The sequence below is a fragment of the Pongo pygmaeus genome, chromosome 7 (assembly GCF_028885625.2).
Source record: "Pongo pygmaeus isolate AG05252 chromosome 7, NHGRI_mPonPyg2-v2.0_pri, whole genome shotgun sequence".
NCBI classification, from domain to species: Eukaryota; Metazoa; Chordata; class Mammalia; order Primates; family Hominidae; genus Pongo; species Pongo pygmaeus.
The window spans coordinates 89,178,361-89,197,552 of NC_072380.2; the positions used below are offsets into that span (position 1 = coordinate 89,178,361).

General features: G+C 38.5%; 1 protein-coding gene across 3 annotated transcripts; it reads right to left on the reverse strand.

Annotated features, from left to right (window-relative positions):
* Positions 1 to 379: 379 nt before the first annotated feature.
* Positions 380 to 18,593, reverse strand: PEX2 (peroxisomal biogenesis factor 2). Of its 3 annotated transcripts, XM_063668925.1 has the most exons (5): positions 18,258 to 18,593; positions 17,338 to 17,480; positions 6,624 to 6,655; positions 4,501 to 4,610; positions 380 to 2,518 (listed from the first exon to the last, which is right to left on the reverse strand). In XM_063668925.1, exon 5 carries the CDS (start codon positions 2,499 to 2,501, stop codon positions 1,584 to 1,586), a length of 918 nt encoding a protein of 305 aa, XP_063524995.1. In that variant the 5' UTR covers positions 2,502 to 2,518; positions 4,501 to 4,610; positions 6,624 to 6,655; positions 17,338 to 17,480; positions 18,258 to 18,593; the 3' UTR covers positions 380 to 1,583. The 3 variants fall into 3 exon arrangements, 2 of the variants coding, with proteins under 2 accessions (XP_063524995.1, XP_063524994.1); XR_010127235.1 differs by lacking the exon at positions 6,624 to 6,655; XM_063668924.1 differs by lacking the exons at positions 6,624 to 6,655; positions 18,258 to 18,593 and having other exon boundaries at positions 17,338 to 17,486.
* Between the last annotated feature and the right edge of the window lie 599 nt (positions 18,594 to 19,192).

Here is a 19,192-nt window from a genome sequence, read left to right on the forward strand (position 1 = left end):
GTATGTGCAACAAATCTACAAATATAGCAAAATATAGTGATGATCTCTCTCAAAAAATTGTGGGAAAGTTGATTTTATATTTTTTCCTGAATTGTTGGTGTTTTCTACAATAATGTTTTAAAATTACAGAAGGCAAAAGAAGGCAAATTCTTAAGATGTAAAATACTCTTGACTCAAACTACAAAACTTCTTCAGTATCTTACACTAAATTGAACCTAAATTAAACTTACAGTTCATTCAATCACAGAATGTAAACTCCATGAAGGTAACTTTCTTTTTCCTGCTTAATGTACTGTTGTGCCTCCAATGGCTACATCAGTACCTGGCACCTGAGTACTTGTTCAATGAAAGGTGAAGAGAAAAATGAACTGGCAGTGTATTTCCACCATACTAGCAAGACGTTTATTTAAAAACATTTAAAAACTGTTTTTTAAAAAACATTCTAGTTAAGACTTGAGATAATTCAATGTTCAAGCTAATAATTCTATACCATTTTAAGAGTCTGAATTTATTTTTAAGTAAAAAAATGCAGAGAAAAAGAGTGAAGGATACAGAATTATCTTAATTATGCACTGCTGTTATTATTCTCATGCTAAAGACCCCTTTTGTTTCAATAAAACTACCAATATTTACCGAGAATGAGAGCTCTGAATCAAAGGCAAGAGAAAGAGACCTGTAAATAGTGCTGTTCATACTAGTTGCCCCCAGTAGTTCCCAGGCCTCACTTCCAAGCTGCCTTAAGTAATTTTTACTTTCTGAATATAAAGCCAACTGTGGAGGGGTCAGACAGCTGAGGACTGAACTTCTTAAAAATTGGCTTCAGAGAAAGGCATAACATTACAACTGAGGCGGCCGAGCACAGTGGCTCACGCCTGTAATCTCAGCACTTTGGGAGGCTGAGGCAGGTGGATCATGAGATCAGCAGATCGAGACCATCCTGGCTAACATGGTGAACCCCATCTCTACTAAAAATACAAAAATTACCCGGGTGTGGTGGCATGCACCTGTAGTCCCAGCTACTCAGGAGGCTGAGGCAGGAGAATTGCTTGAACCCAGGAGGTGGAGGTTGCAGTGAGCAGAGATCACGCCACTGCACTCCAGCCTGGGTGACAGAGCAGGACACCGTCTCAAAAAAAAAAAAAAAAAATTACAACTGAGGCATCAGGTCTTAAGGTTTAAAACAGTCTTACAGTTGTCACATTATCATATTATGTCAACTCTGAAAATAAATGCACACTCATCTCAGAGTCTCCAAAATCTTTATCTTTAGAATCCAACCTCGTTTTAAGAAGTAGCAAAATGAAGGAGCATTGTTAGTAGTCACCTGACAAAAGCTGTCCATTATTCTTGATATTAAAAATTGAATGCAATGATTTAAAAAACATACTACATTAACATTTACATAATATATTTAGAATCACATGGTTTCCAGTGATTAGAATTCAGTCACGCCTGGAAAGGAGAAGACAGTGGCTAGGCAGCACATTCCTTATAAAGGATACATAAATGGTATACTTAGGATGACTAATATTAAGAATTTAAACACGGTGCATTTTTTTTCTCAGAGGAAGCAATTTTAGTTTCTAAAGAGCATTTACTTCTGACATCTCGATTCCTGATTTCAGTGGCTGCAGACTGTGTACTTCTGTACCACACTTAGGACAAGTAAAGTACATGTCAAATAAGAAACTACTCTTAGCACAGAAATAACAGAAAATATGCTCACATCCTATGGTGTGAGGCATGGTGGGCCACTCTCCACAAAGAGAGCATTCTTTGCCACTGGTGGCTAATGTATTGTCACTATTAGGTGCACCAGTAAGAGGAATACACCATGAAGACAGCTTGGCTTTCAACTTCTGGACATTGATAAGTGGTAAGAGAAAAATCAGAAATTCAGCAAAACCATGCCAGAGAAGTTCCCTATTCATGTATTCAAAGCCAACTTCACGTATGTTTTGAGGCTTGCAAAATACAGAATGAATACCTAGGAGACGTTCTGTCAAAGTTGCAAACTTTCCCCTCTGAAGGAAAATCAAAAAATTAATCAGCCCACCTAATTTCAAAAGTCCAACCACAAAATTCACACACTGCTTGACTTTCCCAAATGATGCTAAATGATGGTTTCGAAACAAATCATAGCATCGTTCTTCTAACCACCTCCCACCAATTGTAAAAACAGCATACCAGATTTTTTGATTTTTACTGGGTGGCTGATACCTCAGGTTAGGGGAAAAATCATTTTTGTACTTAATATTCAAAACTGACTGTCCCACTGTGGCATTTTTGGAGTAGATGGTGAATCTCCACAAGAAAAGCCATAAGCACGCTTTCACCTCTGGCTCAAAGCGAGCTAACAGCCCAGGTTTAAATCCATGAAAGCACTGAGTAAACTGGGACCAAACTAGCTGCTCCAGGGCCTTGTTTAGTTCAAGTGCATCCAACTGGCTTATTCTTAGCACTCTGTTTGCACTCTTCGCATTCTCTTTTCTGGAAGCCATGTCTTCTCTGAAGGTCTCTAGGAAAAAATACAATTGAAGAACATTAGCAAAGAGTTGCAATCTTATACAACCTCCTTAACTTATGCCTGGAAACTGTTATACACAAATTACACAGGACACATAAGAGATGAGCCTTTCAGTAGTCTCAAATAGTACAGCAAATAATCACTTCTTACTTGAAACTTCTGTCTCGTCTCTCAGAGCCTTTCTTTCTCCCCCTGCCTTTTTTTCTTAATTTTTCTTTTTTCTTGGCCCTCTTCATCAAAGAAATAACAAAAAAACAAAACAAAACTGTACCCTCTTTCCACAAGTATACTTCTAAGCAATACTCTTTGGTCAGATATTCTAGCAGGGAGATATTAAAATCCTGAAGCTAACAGAAAGGAGGCTGAATAACATGACTAATGAAGAGATATAGGAAGGTAATAAATACAACAACTATATAGAACATTGCAATAGATGGTTAAGTCAAGACCTCAGTTTATTTTCCAGCACTACTACTGACTCCAAAGGTGTTATTTTTCAGCAAGTCATTTAATCTTTCTCAAATACATTTTATATGTGTAAAGGAAGTTAAAAAGAAAAATAAATGAACAATACATGGTTACTATTCTATCACGCTATTGCTGAAAATAAACAGTACTAAATCTTAGTATGAAGGAACAAGAATGCAGAAATATCATTATTAAGGTACTAAAAATGTATACATCACACAGTACTCTAAGAAAACAATGATATAAAAATATATACCACAATAATGCCATAAATAGAATAAGGAAACAAATTGGTGCTAAAGGGAAAAAAATTTAAATGAAATATAAGAAGCTGAATAGTTAGCTAGGTACAGCTTACTGATTCAATACACATATATTATTATGTATTATGTGCAAGCAGATATAATTAAAACACCAAGTCACTGCTATAATCCAGTATACAGACCAGTTCAGATATTTTAAATATTATTAACTGGCAAATCCACCCATGACCAAAAAAAAAAAAAATCAGGCTTAAATTTAGTTGCTAAAATGGACCTCAGTATGATCTCATTTATATATGGATTCTAAAAAAGTCAAACTTATTGAAACAGAGAGTAAAATGGTGGTTGGTAGGGGCTGGGAGGGTGAGGGAAATGGGAGATGTTAGTCAAAGGGTACAAATTTTCAGTTATAAGATGAGTAAGTTCTGGGGAACTCATGTCCAGAATAGCATAGTTAATATGCTCTATTGTTTCTTTGAAATTTGCCAAGAGCAAATCTGAAGTGTCCTCATCATACACATGCACACAGGTGGTAAGTAACTATGGGTAGTGATTGATGTGGTAATTAACTTGACTGTGGCAGTCATTTCACAATGGATACACATATGAAATCATTACATTGCACACTTTGAATATATGCCATTTTTACTTGCCAATTATACTCCAATAAAGCTAGGGGGAAAAAATACAAAAAAATTAAAATGGGCTATCACCACACAGGGCTTGATTATCATGTCTAGGCCTTTAAAAAGCCAATACCCTAACAGAAAGAACAGTTACTGAGGGAGGCATGGATCCTGCCGGAGCTCACTGCCACGGTCTGGTCACGTATTCTTCGACAAATCATTTCCCCTGACCCTGACCTATGCCTTGGTTTCTTCACGTATAAAACAAAGGGATGGAGATAAAATGACCTTCAAAGTCCTTTCAAATTCTATTCTGTTATGATTTTTAGTAAAAAGATGATAAACACAATTTATTAGAAGGTAAAGTAAACTTGTACTTCTTGAAATTGGGAGTATCTTTGACAACCGAAGATGTTTTCAAGAGGGAAGTTCTAAATTTACCCATGCATCCTAGAAGACTTAGTGGCAGAAGACTACATGTTTAACAAGTTCAAGTCCAGGAAACAAAAATGATCACTGAATAACAGGTTGTTTGGTGCTATTTTTCTCTCAAACCAGATATACAACAGGAATGCTTCTCACCATAAATGCCAATGATCTTCTGGGGAGATCTCACCTTTTTCCTGTTCCTGCAGCTCCCTCAAGACTGGACAGCCTATAGCTATGGCAGTGGGAATTTTTGCTCCAAGTTCTTCTGTGAAATCCTTGCCTCATACTTGCCAGAAGCTACACACAAAAAAGAATAAAGTTAAAAAGGGAGCTCCCTTTCCTCACTCTACAAATCAAATCTATTGCCAAGGACTGTTGGTACGTGGTCCAAAATTTTTCCTAACCCATCTGTCACTCCCTGTCCCCCGCAAGCCTTTTCCTGAATTCTGGCTGCTCTCCTCTCTCATGGATTCCATTAAACTGGACTACCTTACCTTCTGCCTCCTTCAGTGCATTCCCCACACTGCCAGTGTTCTAAAACACAAACCTCCCCAAATCCACTCCCAGCTTGCTTTCCTTCCTTACGCATCACATCCAGTCAAAAAGTACCCCCTTCTCTTGTTCACCAGTAGACTTCATTGTCTGTTCCCTTTGTGTGGAACAGTCCGTTTCCAATCTTTTAACTGAAAACTCATACTAAGATTTTAAGTACTGGTTCAGACATCACTTCCTTCTGACTCCAAATCTGGGTTGCTGCCCATCTAGTTGTTCCCTTGGCACTCTATTCTTTCTCTTTCTTGGCCTCTATGTACTGTACATGAACTACTTTTAAATGGTTTATTTCCTCCACTAGAGGATAAGCCTGTTGTAAAGATTATTTGAGCCTTATCACAGTTGAATCAGAACAACTATCTCAGTTCCTGGTACACAGAAGGCACTCTACAAACACTAGATAAATGAATAAATGAATAGGATGGAAGTCTGGGATGTGTGAAGGATAAAAAATATCAATTCCCATCCATTACCCTTTAAAACTATTCCAAATTACCATATCCAGAAAGATGATTATTACTAATTTCACCATGTTTATTGTGCATCTCTGTTATTTACCTGTTAATATGACAGCTAGTGATATAATGGTATAACAGACACTGTCTCAACCCTTGTGGAGGGTTGTGGAACGAGAGAGAAAAGTAAAGGCGTGCCATATAAAATAAACAGGTAATTACAATAAGGTGCAATCAGTGATATGCAAGGGAAAATTCAGGGCACTATGGTTACAACTATAATTCAGAAGGTCAGAGAAGGCTTCCTGGGAGAGTCAATACCTAAGCAGCCACCTGAAGTATTAGCATGTCGGCCTGGCAAAGGAGGGTAAGAATATTATTGCCAATGGTGGGAAGAGTAGGTACTAAGGACTAGAGGTGCACAGATGAGATAAGGCTGGAAAGAAGCAGGAGACAGGTCCTAAAGGCCCTAGAAGCCAAGCTGAGGAGGCTGTATTTTATGAAGAAGGTAATGGGAAGCCCTCAATAGTGGTACGCAAAGAACTAATAAGATTTACATTTTAGACTACTTGTTCTGGCCACCCTGAGCAAGAATGGAATAGAGGCTGACAGAAAGACTGGAAGCATAGAGACGAGTTAACAGGTTGTTAAAATGATCTAGTGAGAAACTAATGATGGCCTAAATTAGAAAAGTATCAATGGGGACAGAGAGAAAAGGGTTATCTTTGACAGCAGTGAGGTGGTAGAAGTGACACTATCTGGAGAGAAATAAGCCAAGAAAAACTGACTTAAGTAACTGAGTGATAGTGATCCAAGTCCCTGAAACAAGAAATACATGAGGCAATACAGGTTTGAACAGAAAGATAATAAATACATGGAATTTTAAACATCTGAAGATCCTATGAGACATTTAAGTGGAAAAGTTCAGTAGGCAGTTATGTAAATACGACAGAAAAAATCTGGGTAGAATTTCAGAAGTCTGATGCCCCTCTGGTAAAACTAATCTATTTTAAATCTACTTGATCTACATAAGTGCTAAAATCAAGAAGGCAGTGATTTAAAACAAGATAGATCTTGTCTATTTGTAACACATTCAACTTTCTTTGTAACAACATAATCTTATTCTGGTAGTTTTTAACTGCTAACAGATATATGTGTCTATGATAAAGATATATATATCTCTGGGCTTTTAATCCTTCTAAACTGTGGTCTTCACCATCACAGTCCTGTGGTCTCTGCTCCTCTAGTCTAGTGGTTTTCAAACTTGTGAGTTCATCAGAATCACATAAGAAAACAGGCATACCGCAGAGACACTGCAGCTTAGGTTCCAGACCACTGCAATAAAGCAAATATCACAATAAAGTAAGTTACACAACTCTTTTGGTTTTCCAATGCATATAAAACTTATATTTTCACTATACTGCAGTCTATTAAGTGTGCAATAGCACTGTGCCTTAAAGACAATGTACATACCTTAATTAAAAATTACTTGATTGCTAAAAAATGCTAACAACCATCCGAGCCTTCAGTGAGTTATAATCTTTTTGATAGTGGAGGGTCCTGCCTTGATGTTGATGCCTGCTGACTGATCAGGGTGATGACTGCTGAAGGCTGGGGTGGTTGTGGCAATATCTTATGACAACAACAAAGTTTGCTGCATGGATTGACTCTTCATCTCATGAAAGATTTCTCTGTAGCATGCGAAGCTTTCTGACAGCATTTTACCAAGAGTAAACCTTCTTTCAAAACTGGAGTCAATAGTCTCAAACCCTGCCACTGCTTTATCAATTAAGTTTATGGGATATTCTAAATCCTTTGCTATCTTTTCAACAATGTTTACAGCATTTCCCCAGGTACAGACTCCATCTCAAGAAACCACTTTCTTTGCTTATCCATAAGAAGCAACTCACTGGGTGCAGTGGCTCATGCCTATAATTCCAGCCCTTTGGGAGGCCAAGGGAGGATTGCTGGGCAACATAGGGAGACACTGTCTCTACAAAAATTAAAAAAAAAAAAAAAAAAAAAAATTAGCCTGGCGTGCTGGCATGCACCTGTAGTCCTAGCTACTAAGGGGAGGCTGAGGCAGGAGAGTTGCTTGAGCCCAAGAGATTGAGAGGCTGCAGTGAGCTGACTGTGCTGTTGTTCACCAGCCTGAGTGACACAGCATGACCTTCGTTTCAAAAAAAAAAAAAAAAAAGAGAGGAAGCAACTCCTTGTCGATTCAAGTTCTATTATGAGATTGTAGCAAATCAGTCACATCTTTAGGCGCCACTCTAATTCTAGCTCTGTTACTATTTCCATCACATCTGTAGTTACTTCCTCCACTGAAGTCTTGAACTCCTCAAAGTCATCCACAATGGTTAGAATCAACTTCTTACAAACTCCTGTTCATGTGGATATGTTGACCTTCTCTCATGAATCATGTTCTTAATGGTAAACAGAATGGTGAATCTTTTCCAGAAGGTTTTCAATTTACTTTGCCCAGATCTATCAGAGAAATTGCTATTGGCAACTATAGGCTTACGAAATGTAGTTCTTAAAAAATAAGATATAAAAGTCAAAATTACTCCTTGATCCACGGGGTGCAGAATGAATGCTGTGATAGCAGGCATGAAAACATTAATCTCCTTGTACATCTTCGTCAGAGCTCTTGGGTGACTAAGGTGCACATCAATGAGCAGTAATATTTTGAAGTAATTTTTTTTTAGCAAGTCTCACCTGTGTGCTTAAAATATTCAGTAAACCATGCTGTAAACAGATGTGCTATCATCCAGGCTTTGTTTTTTTCATTTATAAAGTACAGGCAGAGTAGTTCTAGCGTAATTCTTAAGGGTCTTCGAATTTTTAGAATGGTAAATAAGCAACGGCTTCAACTTAAAAGCCACCAGCTACATTAGCCCCCAACAGGAGAGTCAGCCTGTCCTTTGAAGCTCTGAAGCCACATATTGGCTTCTCCTCTCTAGCTATCAGTGTTACATGGCATGTTCTTCCAATATAAGCCTTTTGTCTGTCTTGAAAATATATTGTCTAGCATAGTCACCTTCATCAATTATTTAGCTAAAGCTTCTGGATAACTTGCTGCAGCTCTGATGTCAGCATTTGCTGCTTCAGCTTTCATGTTTATATTATAAATGGTTATTTCCTTAAATCTCACGAACCAACCTCTGCTAGCTTCCACCTTTTCTTCTGCAGATTCCTCACCTCTCTGTCTTAAAGAATTGAAGAGAGTTAGGAACTTGCTCTGGATTAGGCTTTGGCTTAAGGGAATTTTGTGGCTGGTTTGATCTTCTATCTAGACCACTAAAACTTGTCCCACATCATCAGCAATAAGGCTGTTCACTTTCTTTAATTCATGTGTTCCCTGGAGGATCACTTTTAATTTCCTCCAAGAACTTTTCCTCTGCATTCACAACTTGGCTGTTTGGTATAAAAGGTCTACCTTTTGGCCTGTGTTGGCTTCTGACATGGCTTCCTCACTAAGCTTAGCAAAATCTAGCAAAATCATTGCTAGATTTTGATTTAAAATGAGAGATGTACAACCCTTCCTTTCACTTGAACACATAAGAGGCCACTGTAGGCTTATGTTAATTGGCCTACTTTCAACATTGTTGTATCTCAGGGAATAGGCAAGTCAGCAGAACAGTCAGAACACCCAATATTTATTAAGTTCACCATCTTATATGGATACAGTTCTTACTGTTTAGTGAAGGATTCTACCATGTGCCCCAGAATATAAGTTCACCATCTTATATGGATATAGCTCTTGGTGCCCCAGAATCTTTCTAAGTTCACCATCTTATATGGATACAGTTCGTGGTGCCCCAGAACGGTTACAATAGTAATAACAAAGATCACGGATCACAGGTCACCATTAAGAATATCATAATAAAAAAAAGTCTGAAATATTGCAAGAATTACCTAAACATTACACAGAGACACCAAGTTGAGTACATGCTGTTGGAAAAAAAAATTGTGCAGATAAACTTGATTGACTCAGGTTTGCTACAAACCTTTAATTTGTAAAAGCAGTATCTGCAAACCAGAAGAAAGCACAGTAAAATATAATGAGGTGTGAACTAGGCTATACCAAGTAGGTTTGTGTGAGTACACCCTATGATGTTCACACAATGATGAAATCATCAAACTATGCGTTTCTCAGAATGTACCCCCTTGATAAGCAACGCATAACTGCATCTCTTCCTCAGGTTCCTTAGTGATATTTAGTGAGAAACTGGTCAGAGGGGGTGGTTTCTCAGAAGAATCATCTATGTCAAGTTTCTTGTTTTTGGAGGAATCACACTTAAAAACATTCAGTAAAAATAGGAATTTTTAGTGACTGCCAGAAAAGGAGACCTAAAACAGTCTTTAACCAATACAATATTTAACAATACTTATTATCAAAAAATTCTTTCTTATCCCTTCTGTTACAGTTTAACATTTTTTTCTTTCTTCTTTTTCTCCCCAGGCCTGGCCTCAGTGTAGATTAGGAACAGCTGGGTTTGCTCTCCTCCCTACGTAAGGCTCTTTAATAGACCAAAAGACTATTATTAAACTGTTCTTCAGCCTTTGCTCCTCCAGATGAATAATTTCTCTATTTTTTTGTTTTAGGTTTTATTTTCCAACATTTTAGTCATTTTTGTGACTTCTTTTAGTTGTAAACATAGAACAGATACTGTCTATTACACACCATAGTTCATTAAAGTGGAATACTTCTCCCATGCTCTACATTCTTCTTTAGGCATCTGTCACAGAGTGGAAAAAGCAGATTTAAAATCAAACAGGCCTGGGCTCAAGTTCTAGCTCTGTCACTTACTTGCTATGAGATCTTAAAAAACTTCATTAGCCTCGGATTCTTCTCCTAAAAGTTGGAAATAACAGCTACCTCACAAAGTTGTTGAGATTAAACCAGATAATGTTACGAAAGTGGTTTGGAAGCCATAAAGCAGTATTATTTATTACATTATTGTTGCTTTGGCTAGGGATGAGCATGAAAAGTAACAGGCCCCAAACTAATTTTGGCAAATGTCATTTCAAAAGACTGAAACCTTCACTGTTAGTTATAGTAATGCCTCAATCAACCTGTATCAAAATGTTTTTCCAGGAAATACTGACATCATTAAGACATAAATTGTGGCAGTTAAACCATGAACATGTCACCCTTATGTGTGCACGTGGGAGGGGCCAGGCAGGAGTGGGCGGAGATATGATGGTTCAGTGGAACTCATTGCCCACTTAACTTGTACCTTGTCTGAAAGGATATGACACAGTGTGGATTGAGAAAAGACATGGGTTCCCGCATGACCTGCTCCCGTGATTATTTAGCCCCTATCAACATAGTTGTGCCTGTTATCTTCAAGTAAAGAAACCTCATGAATGCACACTTACAATATTTGACTCTAAGGTGCTTTGCTGCACACAACATGGTACAGGCAGTCCAAGACAAGCAACAAACTTGTATTCATCACCAGCATATTAGATTCAGTTCTTCCTCATCACACATACTCCCACCCCACCCCTCTCTTTCTGGCAGGTACAGCTATTATAGAATACTCTCTCTAGAAAAGGGCAGCCAAGGAGTAGAAGAAAATGATGAAATCAAAATAACTAGAAATTCAATTAAGGCAATTATGGAATCTTCTTCCCTCTACAGCAGTACAACAAGATTTGTTATAATAGGTATGAAGCATAAATGCCATAAACGACTTTATATCACATAAAACTATTCCCAATATAGTGTAAGCAGTTTGTATCTTAGTGAATTCTAATTCTCTGACAAATGGTTACTCAATGTAACAAATATATATTGGACACCTACCAAATACAAGGCATTCTCCTAGGTACCAGAGATTCAATCTAAATATTTAACTGTCAGCTAACTTCCTTTTATGCAAGCATTTTAAAAGACATAGGAAATCAGGACTGGCCATTGATCTCTGAAGTGAAGAATGGATCCCAAAACGTGAAAACATTACAAAGGATCACAAAACTTACCAGGCAGAAAAGAGGAAAATGGTATGTAAGGCAAGGGAACAGGTTGTGTAAAAGCCCAGAAACGTGCAAGCTCCTGACCATAGCCTAGCTGGGACATACGGACACAGGTTGCAGCATGAGCTGCATCCTTGGTTATTTAACCCCCGTCAATGTGGCTGCATCTGTTACCTGGAAGCAGACAAGTCATCTGCCATGACCAAAGCAGGCTGGCAGGAGAGACTGGCTGAAGTGTCAACCTAGCCACATTGTAAAAAGAACCTGTGCTAAGGAAATTGTATTGATTCTGTAGGCATGAATAATCATTGAAGAGAAGAGACATAATGGGATATAAATTTCAAAAGATTAATCTGACGGCAGAGTTCAATAAAACTGAAGAAAAGAAAAACTGCCATTCTGGGAGACCAGTTTATAGGATTCCTGCAACAATTCAGGGGCCTACGTATGATGCTAACAACTTCCTGGAAAAGTCAAAGTAATTTAACTTACTTAAGAACCATGGAAATCAAGAGGAAGACTATACTATCCCTTCACATTTTTGGGTCAAAAATTCCCAATGCTTTTGGTAAACTAGTACTCTCCTGACTTCTGTTACAAGGATTGCCAACACCCACGCCCAACCTCTGGCAAGTCTATTTTGACTTTACCTTCAATAATTTAAGTAAGCTTTAACAATTTCTATATTATTGGTCACTGTAAATTAGTATTTAGTTTTATAAATGTAAGCTCAAACTTGAATATTTTTAAGAATTACAAGCTAACTCCTTTTTTAAAAAAGTAAGAATTGCTTTGAATTGAAACCACTACCATTAAATTTAATTCTAATTGATTTTTCCTATTCCACCTTTTCATATACAATCCTACCAGCCACCCACTCCTGCAATTCTTGAACTATACTAACTTTAAGATTCCAACATGTTAACCCACGGGAGGGGAGAGATACATTTATTGGCTATGCAAAGATATATATAAAACTATGTAACTAAAATTATAATTGGCAGTAAATAATCTTAGTGTTTAGTGAAGGATTCTACCACGTTAAGGGTATGTGAAAAAGATGCTTAAGGCAAAATCAAGACCAGATAAAAAGCATAGCATCTACTAGGGTTCGTGTGTTTAACCTGTCACATAAATATGTTTAAGACAAAATGATCTAGTACTAAAAACGATTAAAAAGGTCTCCTGCTGGCATTTTATCACTAAACATGTCACACTGCTTTTCTTTCACAGAAAAAGACAACTAAAAATTATTTACTAAGAGCAGCAATATATAACTTTATCCCTTAAATAACTCATGCTTTCCTTTTATGTTTTTCATATCCCAAAATGAAAACTTTGCCATCTATATCACATTCCAAAAACTAAACAAATGACTGTATCTCACTGAGGAAGAAGGAATTTTTCAGGATGTATTTTATAGTTTTATTGAGTATAGTACAAATTATGAATGAATATATTTTCTTTAAAAACATGTTATTGACAGAAATCTATCAATAATAATGTGGGTATTGTCAAGGGCCTGTCAATATTAACGTAATTATGATTAAGGGGATAACATGGATTTTAGCTATAATACCATGTAACATCTCCTACATCGCTGCTATCAATATACACATTATTATTGACCTGTTCCAAGACTCTCAGTATTAGACGTATTACCATTAGGCATATTTGTCAATGCATACTGACTACAAAATTCTGGATTTAAATTTACAGTCCTGTAAACTTTGTCAGCAGAAACATGTGGTTCTCAAGTAATCTCTACTGTGTCATACCCACTAATGCACCCCCTGCCAGGCTATTCTTTTCCATCTCCACAATAATAAACTAAGTTTTAGAATGAAAATGTCACTGCCACACTATCTTAAATGTTCTAGCAATCAAAGTGGATGAGACCACATTCATTGTTTTCTCTTTCTGAAAATGTTAAACTAGCATTTCATATTATGAGGTTATATGAATAAAATTCTGTGACTAGACATCTTAAGTTTTGAACCTATAACCTACTATTTTATTTCCTTTGTGTAGTCAGATAGATTTACTGTCCATTGTATTGAAATCAATACTAATAAACGGGACATGCATCAAAGAGGGATTTAACTGGACACCGATTCCCAGAACACGTTTCAAATATGGGCAAAAGAAAAAAGGCTATGGCTGAAGCCCATTAGAACACTGTGACCTCTGGCACTGTGAACAGGCCTAACAACTCTAAGTTCAAATCCCACTTCTGCCACAGACTTGGTAAGTGCCTTGTCACTACTTTCTTGTTCCTCTCTTTCACCATACATAAACTAAGTTTTAAAAGTTTATAGACACCTGATGTTGTAAATCCCAGTTGTGCTCATTTGGGTATAGCCAAGATATGTGAAATTTTAAAACTGTGTTATGTCTAACGGACCTCTAAATTACTTTTAACTTCAATGAACATTGCCTCATCAAAATCCAAATAGGATTTTTCTTTTTGAAGTGGTAGTGGATACATGACAAAACATTTATAAAATGTATCTGAAAGATAAACTTCAAAGTTGCACATATTTCTCAAAAATATGGACAATGGTAAGTAACCTGCCCTAGAAGAGGGGAAAATATCTTTTTTTTTTTTTCCATTTAGGGAGAAGAGGAAACTCAACACGACTCAAGACTATACTGAGTCTTATACAATCAACTGAGTGCCTTACTTATCTCATATACAATATAGTTATTCAAGTATCTAAAACTAGCACAAAATACTTTTTTTAAACCTTAGAAAAGAATTTCCAATACTTGGGCCTAGCTTTATAAGTACATTTTTAAGATAATAGCATGGCACTCATATTTTGTTCTTTCAGAAACCTGATACTTCTGAGTCTGAGAATGCTTATTGTGAAAATAAAGAACAGATGTTGGAGCGAGTATTGGGGAAAGCAGAGTTAAACTGCCTCTGATTAGCTCTGTATTCTAGCCCAGGTTCACTAACAGATTGTGTGACTCTAGACAAGTCATTTTATTACACTATACTCTTCATTGGCTAAAAAAAGAAAAACAAAAAAAAGCAACTGTAAGTTTACCTACCTATCTAGAATCCTTATAGAAACTGTTTTAGGAAATCTTGGAAGGGAAAGGGAAAAAAATAAAAGAACAGCTATTTCCAATTGCAAAAGAGCTATATAGGACATGAGGAAAATAGAGAAATCAGAGCAGGACACAGGAGACAGAGACAGTATTCATGGAGAGTAACAGTGAACCACTAAGGAAGACAATCCCAATGAACTTGTTAGTTTACAACCAGAGAAAACACATAACACTTACCAGTTACTGAGTGCTAACAAGTGACTACTATAGCTAATTACCAGGTACAAATTTAAATATTAAATCATTTAATCCTTATAATACTAATAAAAAGCTTCTCTTATTACTTCTGTTCTAAAACAAGGAAATTGAGGTGCAAAGAGATTAGATGACTTGTGTAAAATCCCATGACCAGACGGGGCAGAACCAGCTCTAAACCAGTGTACTATACTGACAACGTGGTGATGGACCCAAAAGTTAAACATAAACACTTTAGGATGGTACCACAGGTCACACAGATGGGGCTACCTTAAAGAGGCCAAGTACTAAGAGTATAGGCATAAACTATGGGAAAAATACTAGTGCGAGTATGAACAGGACACACATGAAATGTATGAGCAGCTAGATCTTTAAATACTCTATAAATAATTTAAAAATGGGCTTTAGAATCTAATTGCTTAAGAATTCTAAATGACTTGAAAATAACTGGAACAAACATTTAATTGCACATTTTATGGTATAAGAGAACACGGAAATATCCCCAAAGGAACAAAGAGCCATTAGCAATGGAATAGGAGGAACTACCACGTGATACATATCATGTACAAGGCACTACAACTTTTCTTTACATTCTTTATTTCATTTAATCCTCACAACACAGTAAGTACAGTATTATCATCTCCATTTTAAGAAGACAAAAATTAAGGCTTGAGAAGATTAATAACCCATCTAAAGTCAAGCTGGTAATAAGTAAATTTCCGGTAAACATTAGAAAAACTGTAGAGCATACAAAATACACTTAGCAGAATGGATATTTGCTAAGCTTGGATCAAATTTAATCCCACAGAACTCAAAAGAAATCTTTTTCCCCTTCAAGATCATTCAAAAGACCAGACTGCCAGTCAAGCTGTCAGGACTGTAGATGGGGAAAGAAATTAAAGGAATGAGGTAAAGTTTTCCTTGTTGCTTGGGATGTATCTTGTCTATATTCCCTCTCCCTGCGTCACTATACATGTGGTCAAAGGACCATGTCAAATCTGAACAAAGGGAATAGATGAGTGAAAAACTCAAAGTGTGAACATTAACTATTATGAACACATACATGCAAGGTAGAGGCAATGCCAACTCATTCATCTAACACTAAAAGACAAGTGGGCCGAGGTGGGCAGATCGCCTAAGGTCAGGAGTTCAAGACCAGTCTGGCCAACATGGTGAAACCCTGTCTCTACTAAAAATATAAAAATTAGCCAGGTGTGGTGGCGCACGCCTATAATCCCAGCTACTCGGGAGGCTGAAGCAGGAGAACTGCTTGAACTCGGGAGGCAGAGGTTACAGTGAGCTGAGACCGTGCCACTGCACTCCAGCCTGGGCAACAGAGCAAGACTCCGTCTCAAAAAAGAGAAAAGACAGTGGCTAGGCATAATCAAAACACCATTACACTTAAGTTCTTGGTTTTTGTTTTACTAGTAAGAAGAAAGAAAAGATAACTTGGATGGAATTTTATCTCATCTTATTGACAGGCAGTAATAAGGGAGATGTCTGATAAAAAGAAAATATATTAAATTGAGTAAGAAGCAACATAGAACAAGGTATTTTTATCGTATAGATGGGAATATGTTATGAAGAAGTTTAATATCCCACACGGAGAAAGGCAGAGGATACTAGACATCCCTTCCTTGCCTCCACTTCCATGTAAAGAAACTACAGGGCTGGGTTTAAAAGAGCAGGATTACAGACAGGGCAAATGGAGCAATTTAGGGCTTTTCTCCTGAGGTTTCTTGTACATTCCAAAGGAATGGAAAAGAAACATGAAACATTTACAAACTGCTATCACTTCACAGAAAAGAGGTACAGAGAACATCCAATTTGCTTCTAGGTTGTCCAACTCAGATCATCCAAAAAGGAAAATATGAAATAATTCAAGAGAGAACTTCTGGCCAGAAATAAAGATTGTGCACATTCATACATTTTCCTTGTGCTATGGGAACCTGAGCATGTGGATGGTGTGCAAGAGGGGCATCATGGAAGTTTAACAGAATGTGTTAGACTTGAAGGTTCAACAGCTTGCTCATTTTGCCAAAAGCACTTTCACTAAATGTGGGAAATTTGGAAAATGATACCTCAATAAATAAACAAATAACGATTTTTAACTTAAGAACACAGGAAAAAATGTTAACAATTCTCACATTCAGATTTCTTATCAAAAGTCAATGTGAAATATAACTAATTTATCGCAAGCAATTTTATCAGAAACTTTTCATTATCTCTTCCTCCATAAGAAAACCAAACTGCTTTTACGTGCGCTTTCAACAACGTTAGAAAACTAAGCATACTCAAATTTTTTGTACTACATATAACACTTTACATGAACTTTCAGATATTAAGTAAAGCTTGGATCCTCAATTCTTTATAAAGCCGTTTATAAGAGGTAAATATCTTCACGACCGCCAAATGAGAGAAAAAGATTTCGAAGTTCATCTCTTAAGTTACTACGTGGAATGCAGAGGGGCTCAACTGCAGCTGTGTGTGTGTTTATTTTTAATGCCGCGATCCTAAAAACATCTTTAGGAGTTTAGGTTTGCTTCACTGCCTTTCCAAAATTCAGAAGCTTTGACTTGCCTTTTCCAGGTAGACAGGAAGCCAATAAACAGGGAAAAAAAAGCAAACGGCGACAATTATAAGGTCGTGAAACTCCACGACCTCCCAGCTGAAAACAAGACCTCGGGTTTGCACTCCGGCTCTCTAGGGCAGACACTGACCTTAGGAGTCTGCGAAACGCCCACGCTCCACGTAACTTTCTCTGAAACATTCTCTGGAAAGCTTGTCTTTTCCTAGCCGAATCTGCATTACCAAGGCTTCCGGAACTCGCAGGCTTCCGGAGCGACGCAGGAGCCGGAAGTGGCTAAAAAAAAAAAAAAAAAAAAAGTTACACCAACCAGAACTGCGCTTTAGCGGCGCTGCGGAAGGCCCAGGATGGCCAAACAACCGCGAACGCCGACAAGCCGAAGAGCCGAAGGGCCGAAAAGCCGAAGCGGACAACCGCGCGCGGTGATTGGTCGGTTGGCCGGATGAAATCTGTCTCTGATTGGCAGGAGAGTCACGAACCGGTCAGCCCCGGGTCAGGGGCCGCAAGTGAGGCCACTACAAGTGTCAAGGGGCCTAGGGGAAGCCGGGGCTTGGGAGGGCAGGGCTTTCTCTGCTTGCGGACATCGCGAAGGGCCTCTGGCAGGCACCGCCGAGTAGCGGCGAGACGCCTCCGCGCCTCCGGGGTTTCTTGTTCGCTGTCGAAGGAGGATCGGCTGAGGGATGGCCTGTTGGGGAGGGAGTCCTCGGGCACGTAGCTGCGTCGGGCCTGGGGCAGTTGTGCGGCGCTTGGAGACCTGCCTGCCCTCGGGGCCTGTGTGCACAGGGAGGATAGGTGGTTTATCTCTGCAGGCTCAGGAAGGCAGGTAGCTGGCCCGTCAGTCATCCGCCCTGCAAAGCGCTCCCGAGAGACCCCGTAGAGCGGACCGGACGCGCGCTCGCCTTCGGGGCAGCGCGCGCCTGGCCTGAGGTTTCCAGCCCCCGGAGGCCCTCACATTTCCCCGGTAACGCTTAGGAATTCGGGCAGCCAGCTCGCCTACCCCTGGGGAATCGAGGCAGAGCTTCTGGGAATGGGGTCTGAGGGAAGAGTGCTCACCAGGCAGTGACATGTAGCCGTTGAAGATCCCCACTGCCTTCTCGTTCTGTAGTATGCATGGCAGTGTCTCTCTAGAGAGTTAGTGCTAAGGTTTGAATGATGGCAGGCACTTCAGGATTCCAGCACGTAGTAGGGTTTAAGAACGTTTTAGTTCTTGCCTCCTGTCTCTCTAGAGAGTTAGTGCTAAGGTTTGAATGATGGCAGGCACTTCAGGATTCCAGCACGTAGAAGGGTTTAAGAACGTTTTAGTTCTTGCCTCCAGTCTCGACTCACCGTCCCTACAAGGAACACTCACTTCTACGAAAGCTCTGTTAGACATTCGAGGGAGAGCTTGTACTGTAGAACCAGTGTTACTAGAAAAGTTTTTTTTTGCTTGTATTTTTATTTCAGAAACTACCCATGGAGCAGACTTGCTAAAATAAAATTTATTAACTCTAATGCTATCCAAATTGTGAAACAGTGGTACAAATGAGATAGAGTAGAAGCTATAAATTGATAGGGTATCAATGTAGTTCACTTAGGGGTTTGGGAGTGGATTTTCTAGAGCTGCAACTGTCCAGTGTAGTAGTCACTGGCCACCTGAAAAGTGGCTAGTCTGAACTGAGGTCTGCTCTAAGTGTAGAACATGCACCAGATTTCTAAGGCGTGGTCTGAAAAGAAAAAAAAAGCGTGGTCTGAAAAGAAAAAGAATGTAAAGTATTTCATTAATTTTACATTGCTTACATGTCAAAATGAGAATGTTTTGGAAAATTTTAAATTACGTGGCTTCCATTATATTTCTATGGATACTGCTGTTCTAGAGAGTAAAAAAATCTCACTGAAGAAGAGTAGGCCTTTCGTTTAGCAATTGTGAAGAAAAGCAACCACGCTGCACCTCTCAGGTAGCCTACAGATGTGCTGTGCTTCACTTAATTTTTGAGAGGGACAGGGGAAAA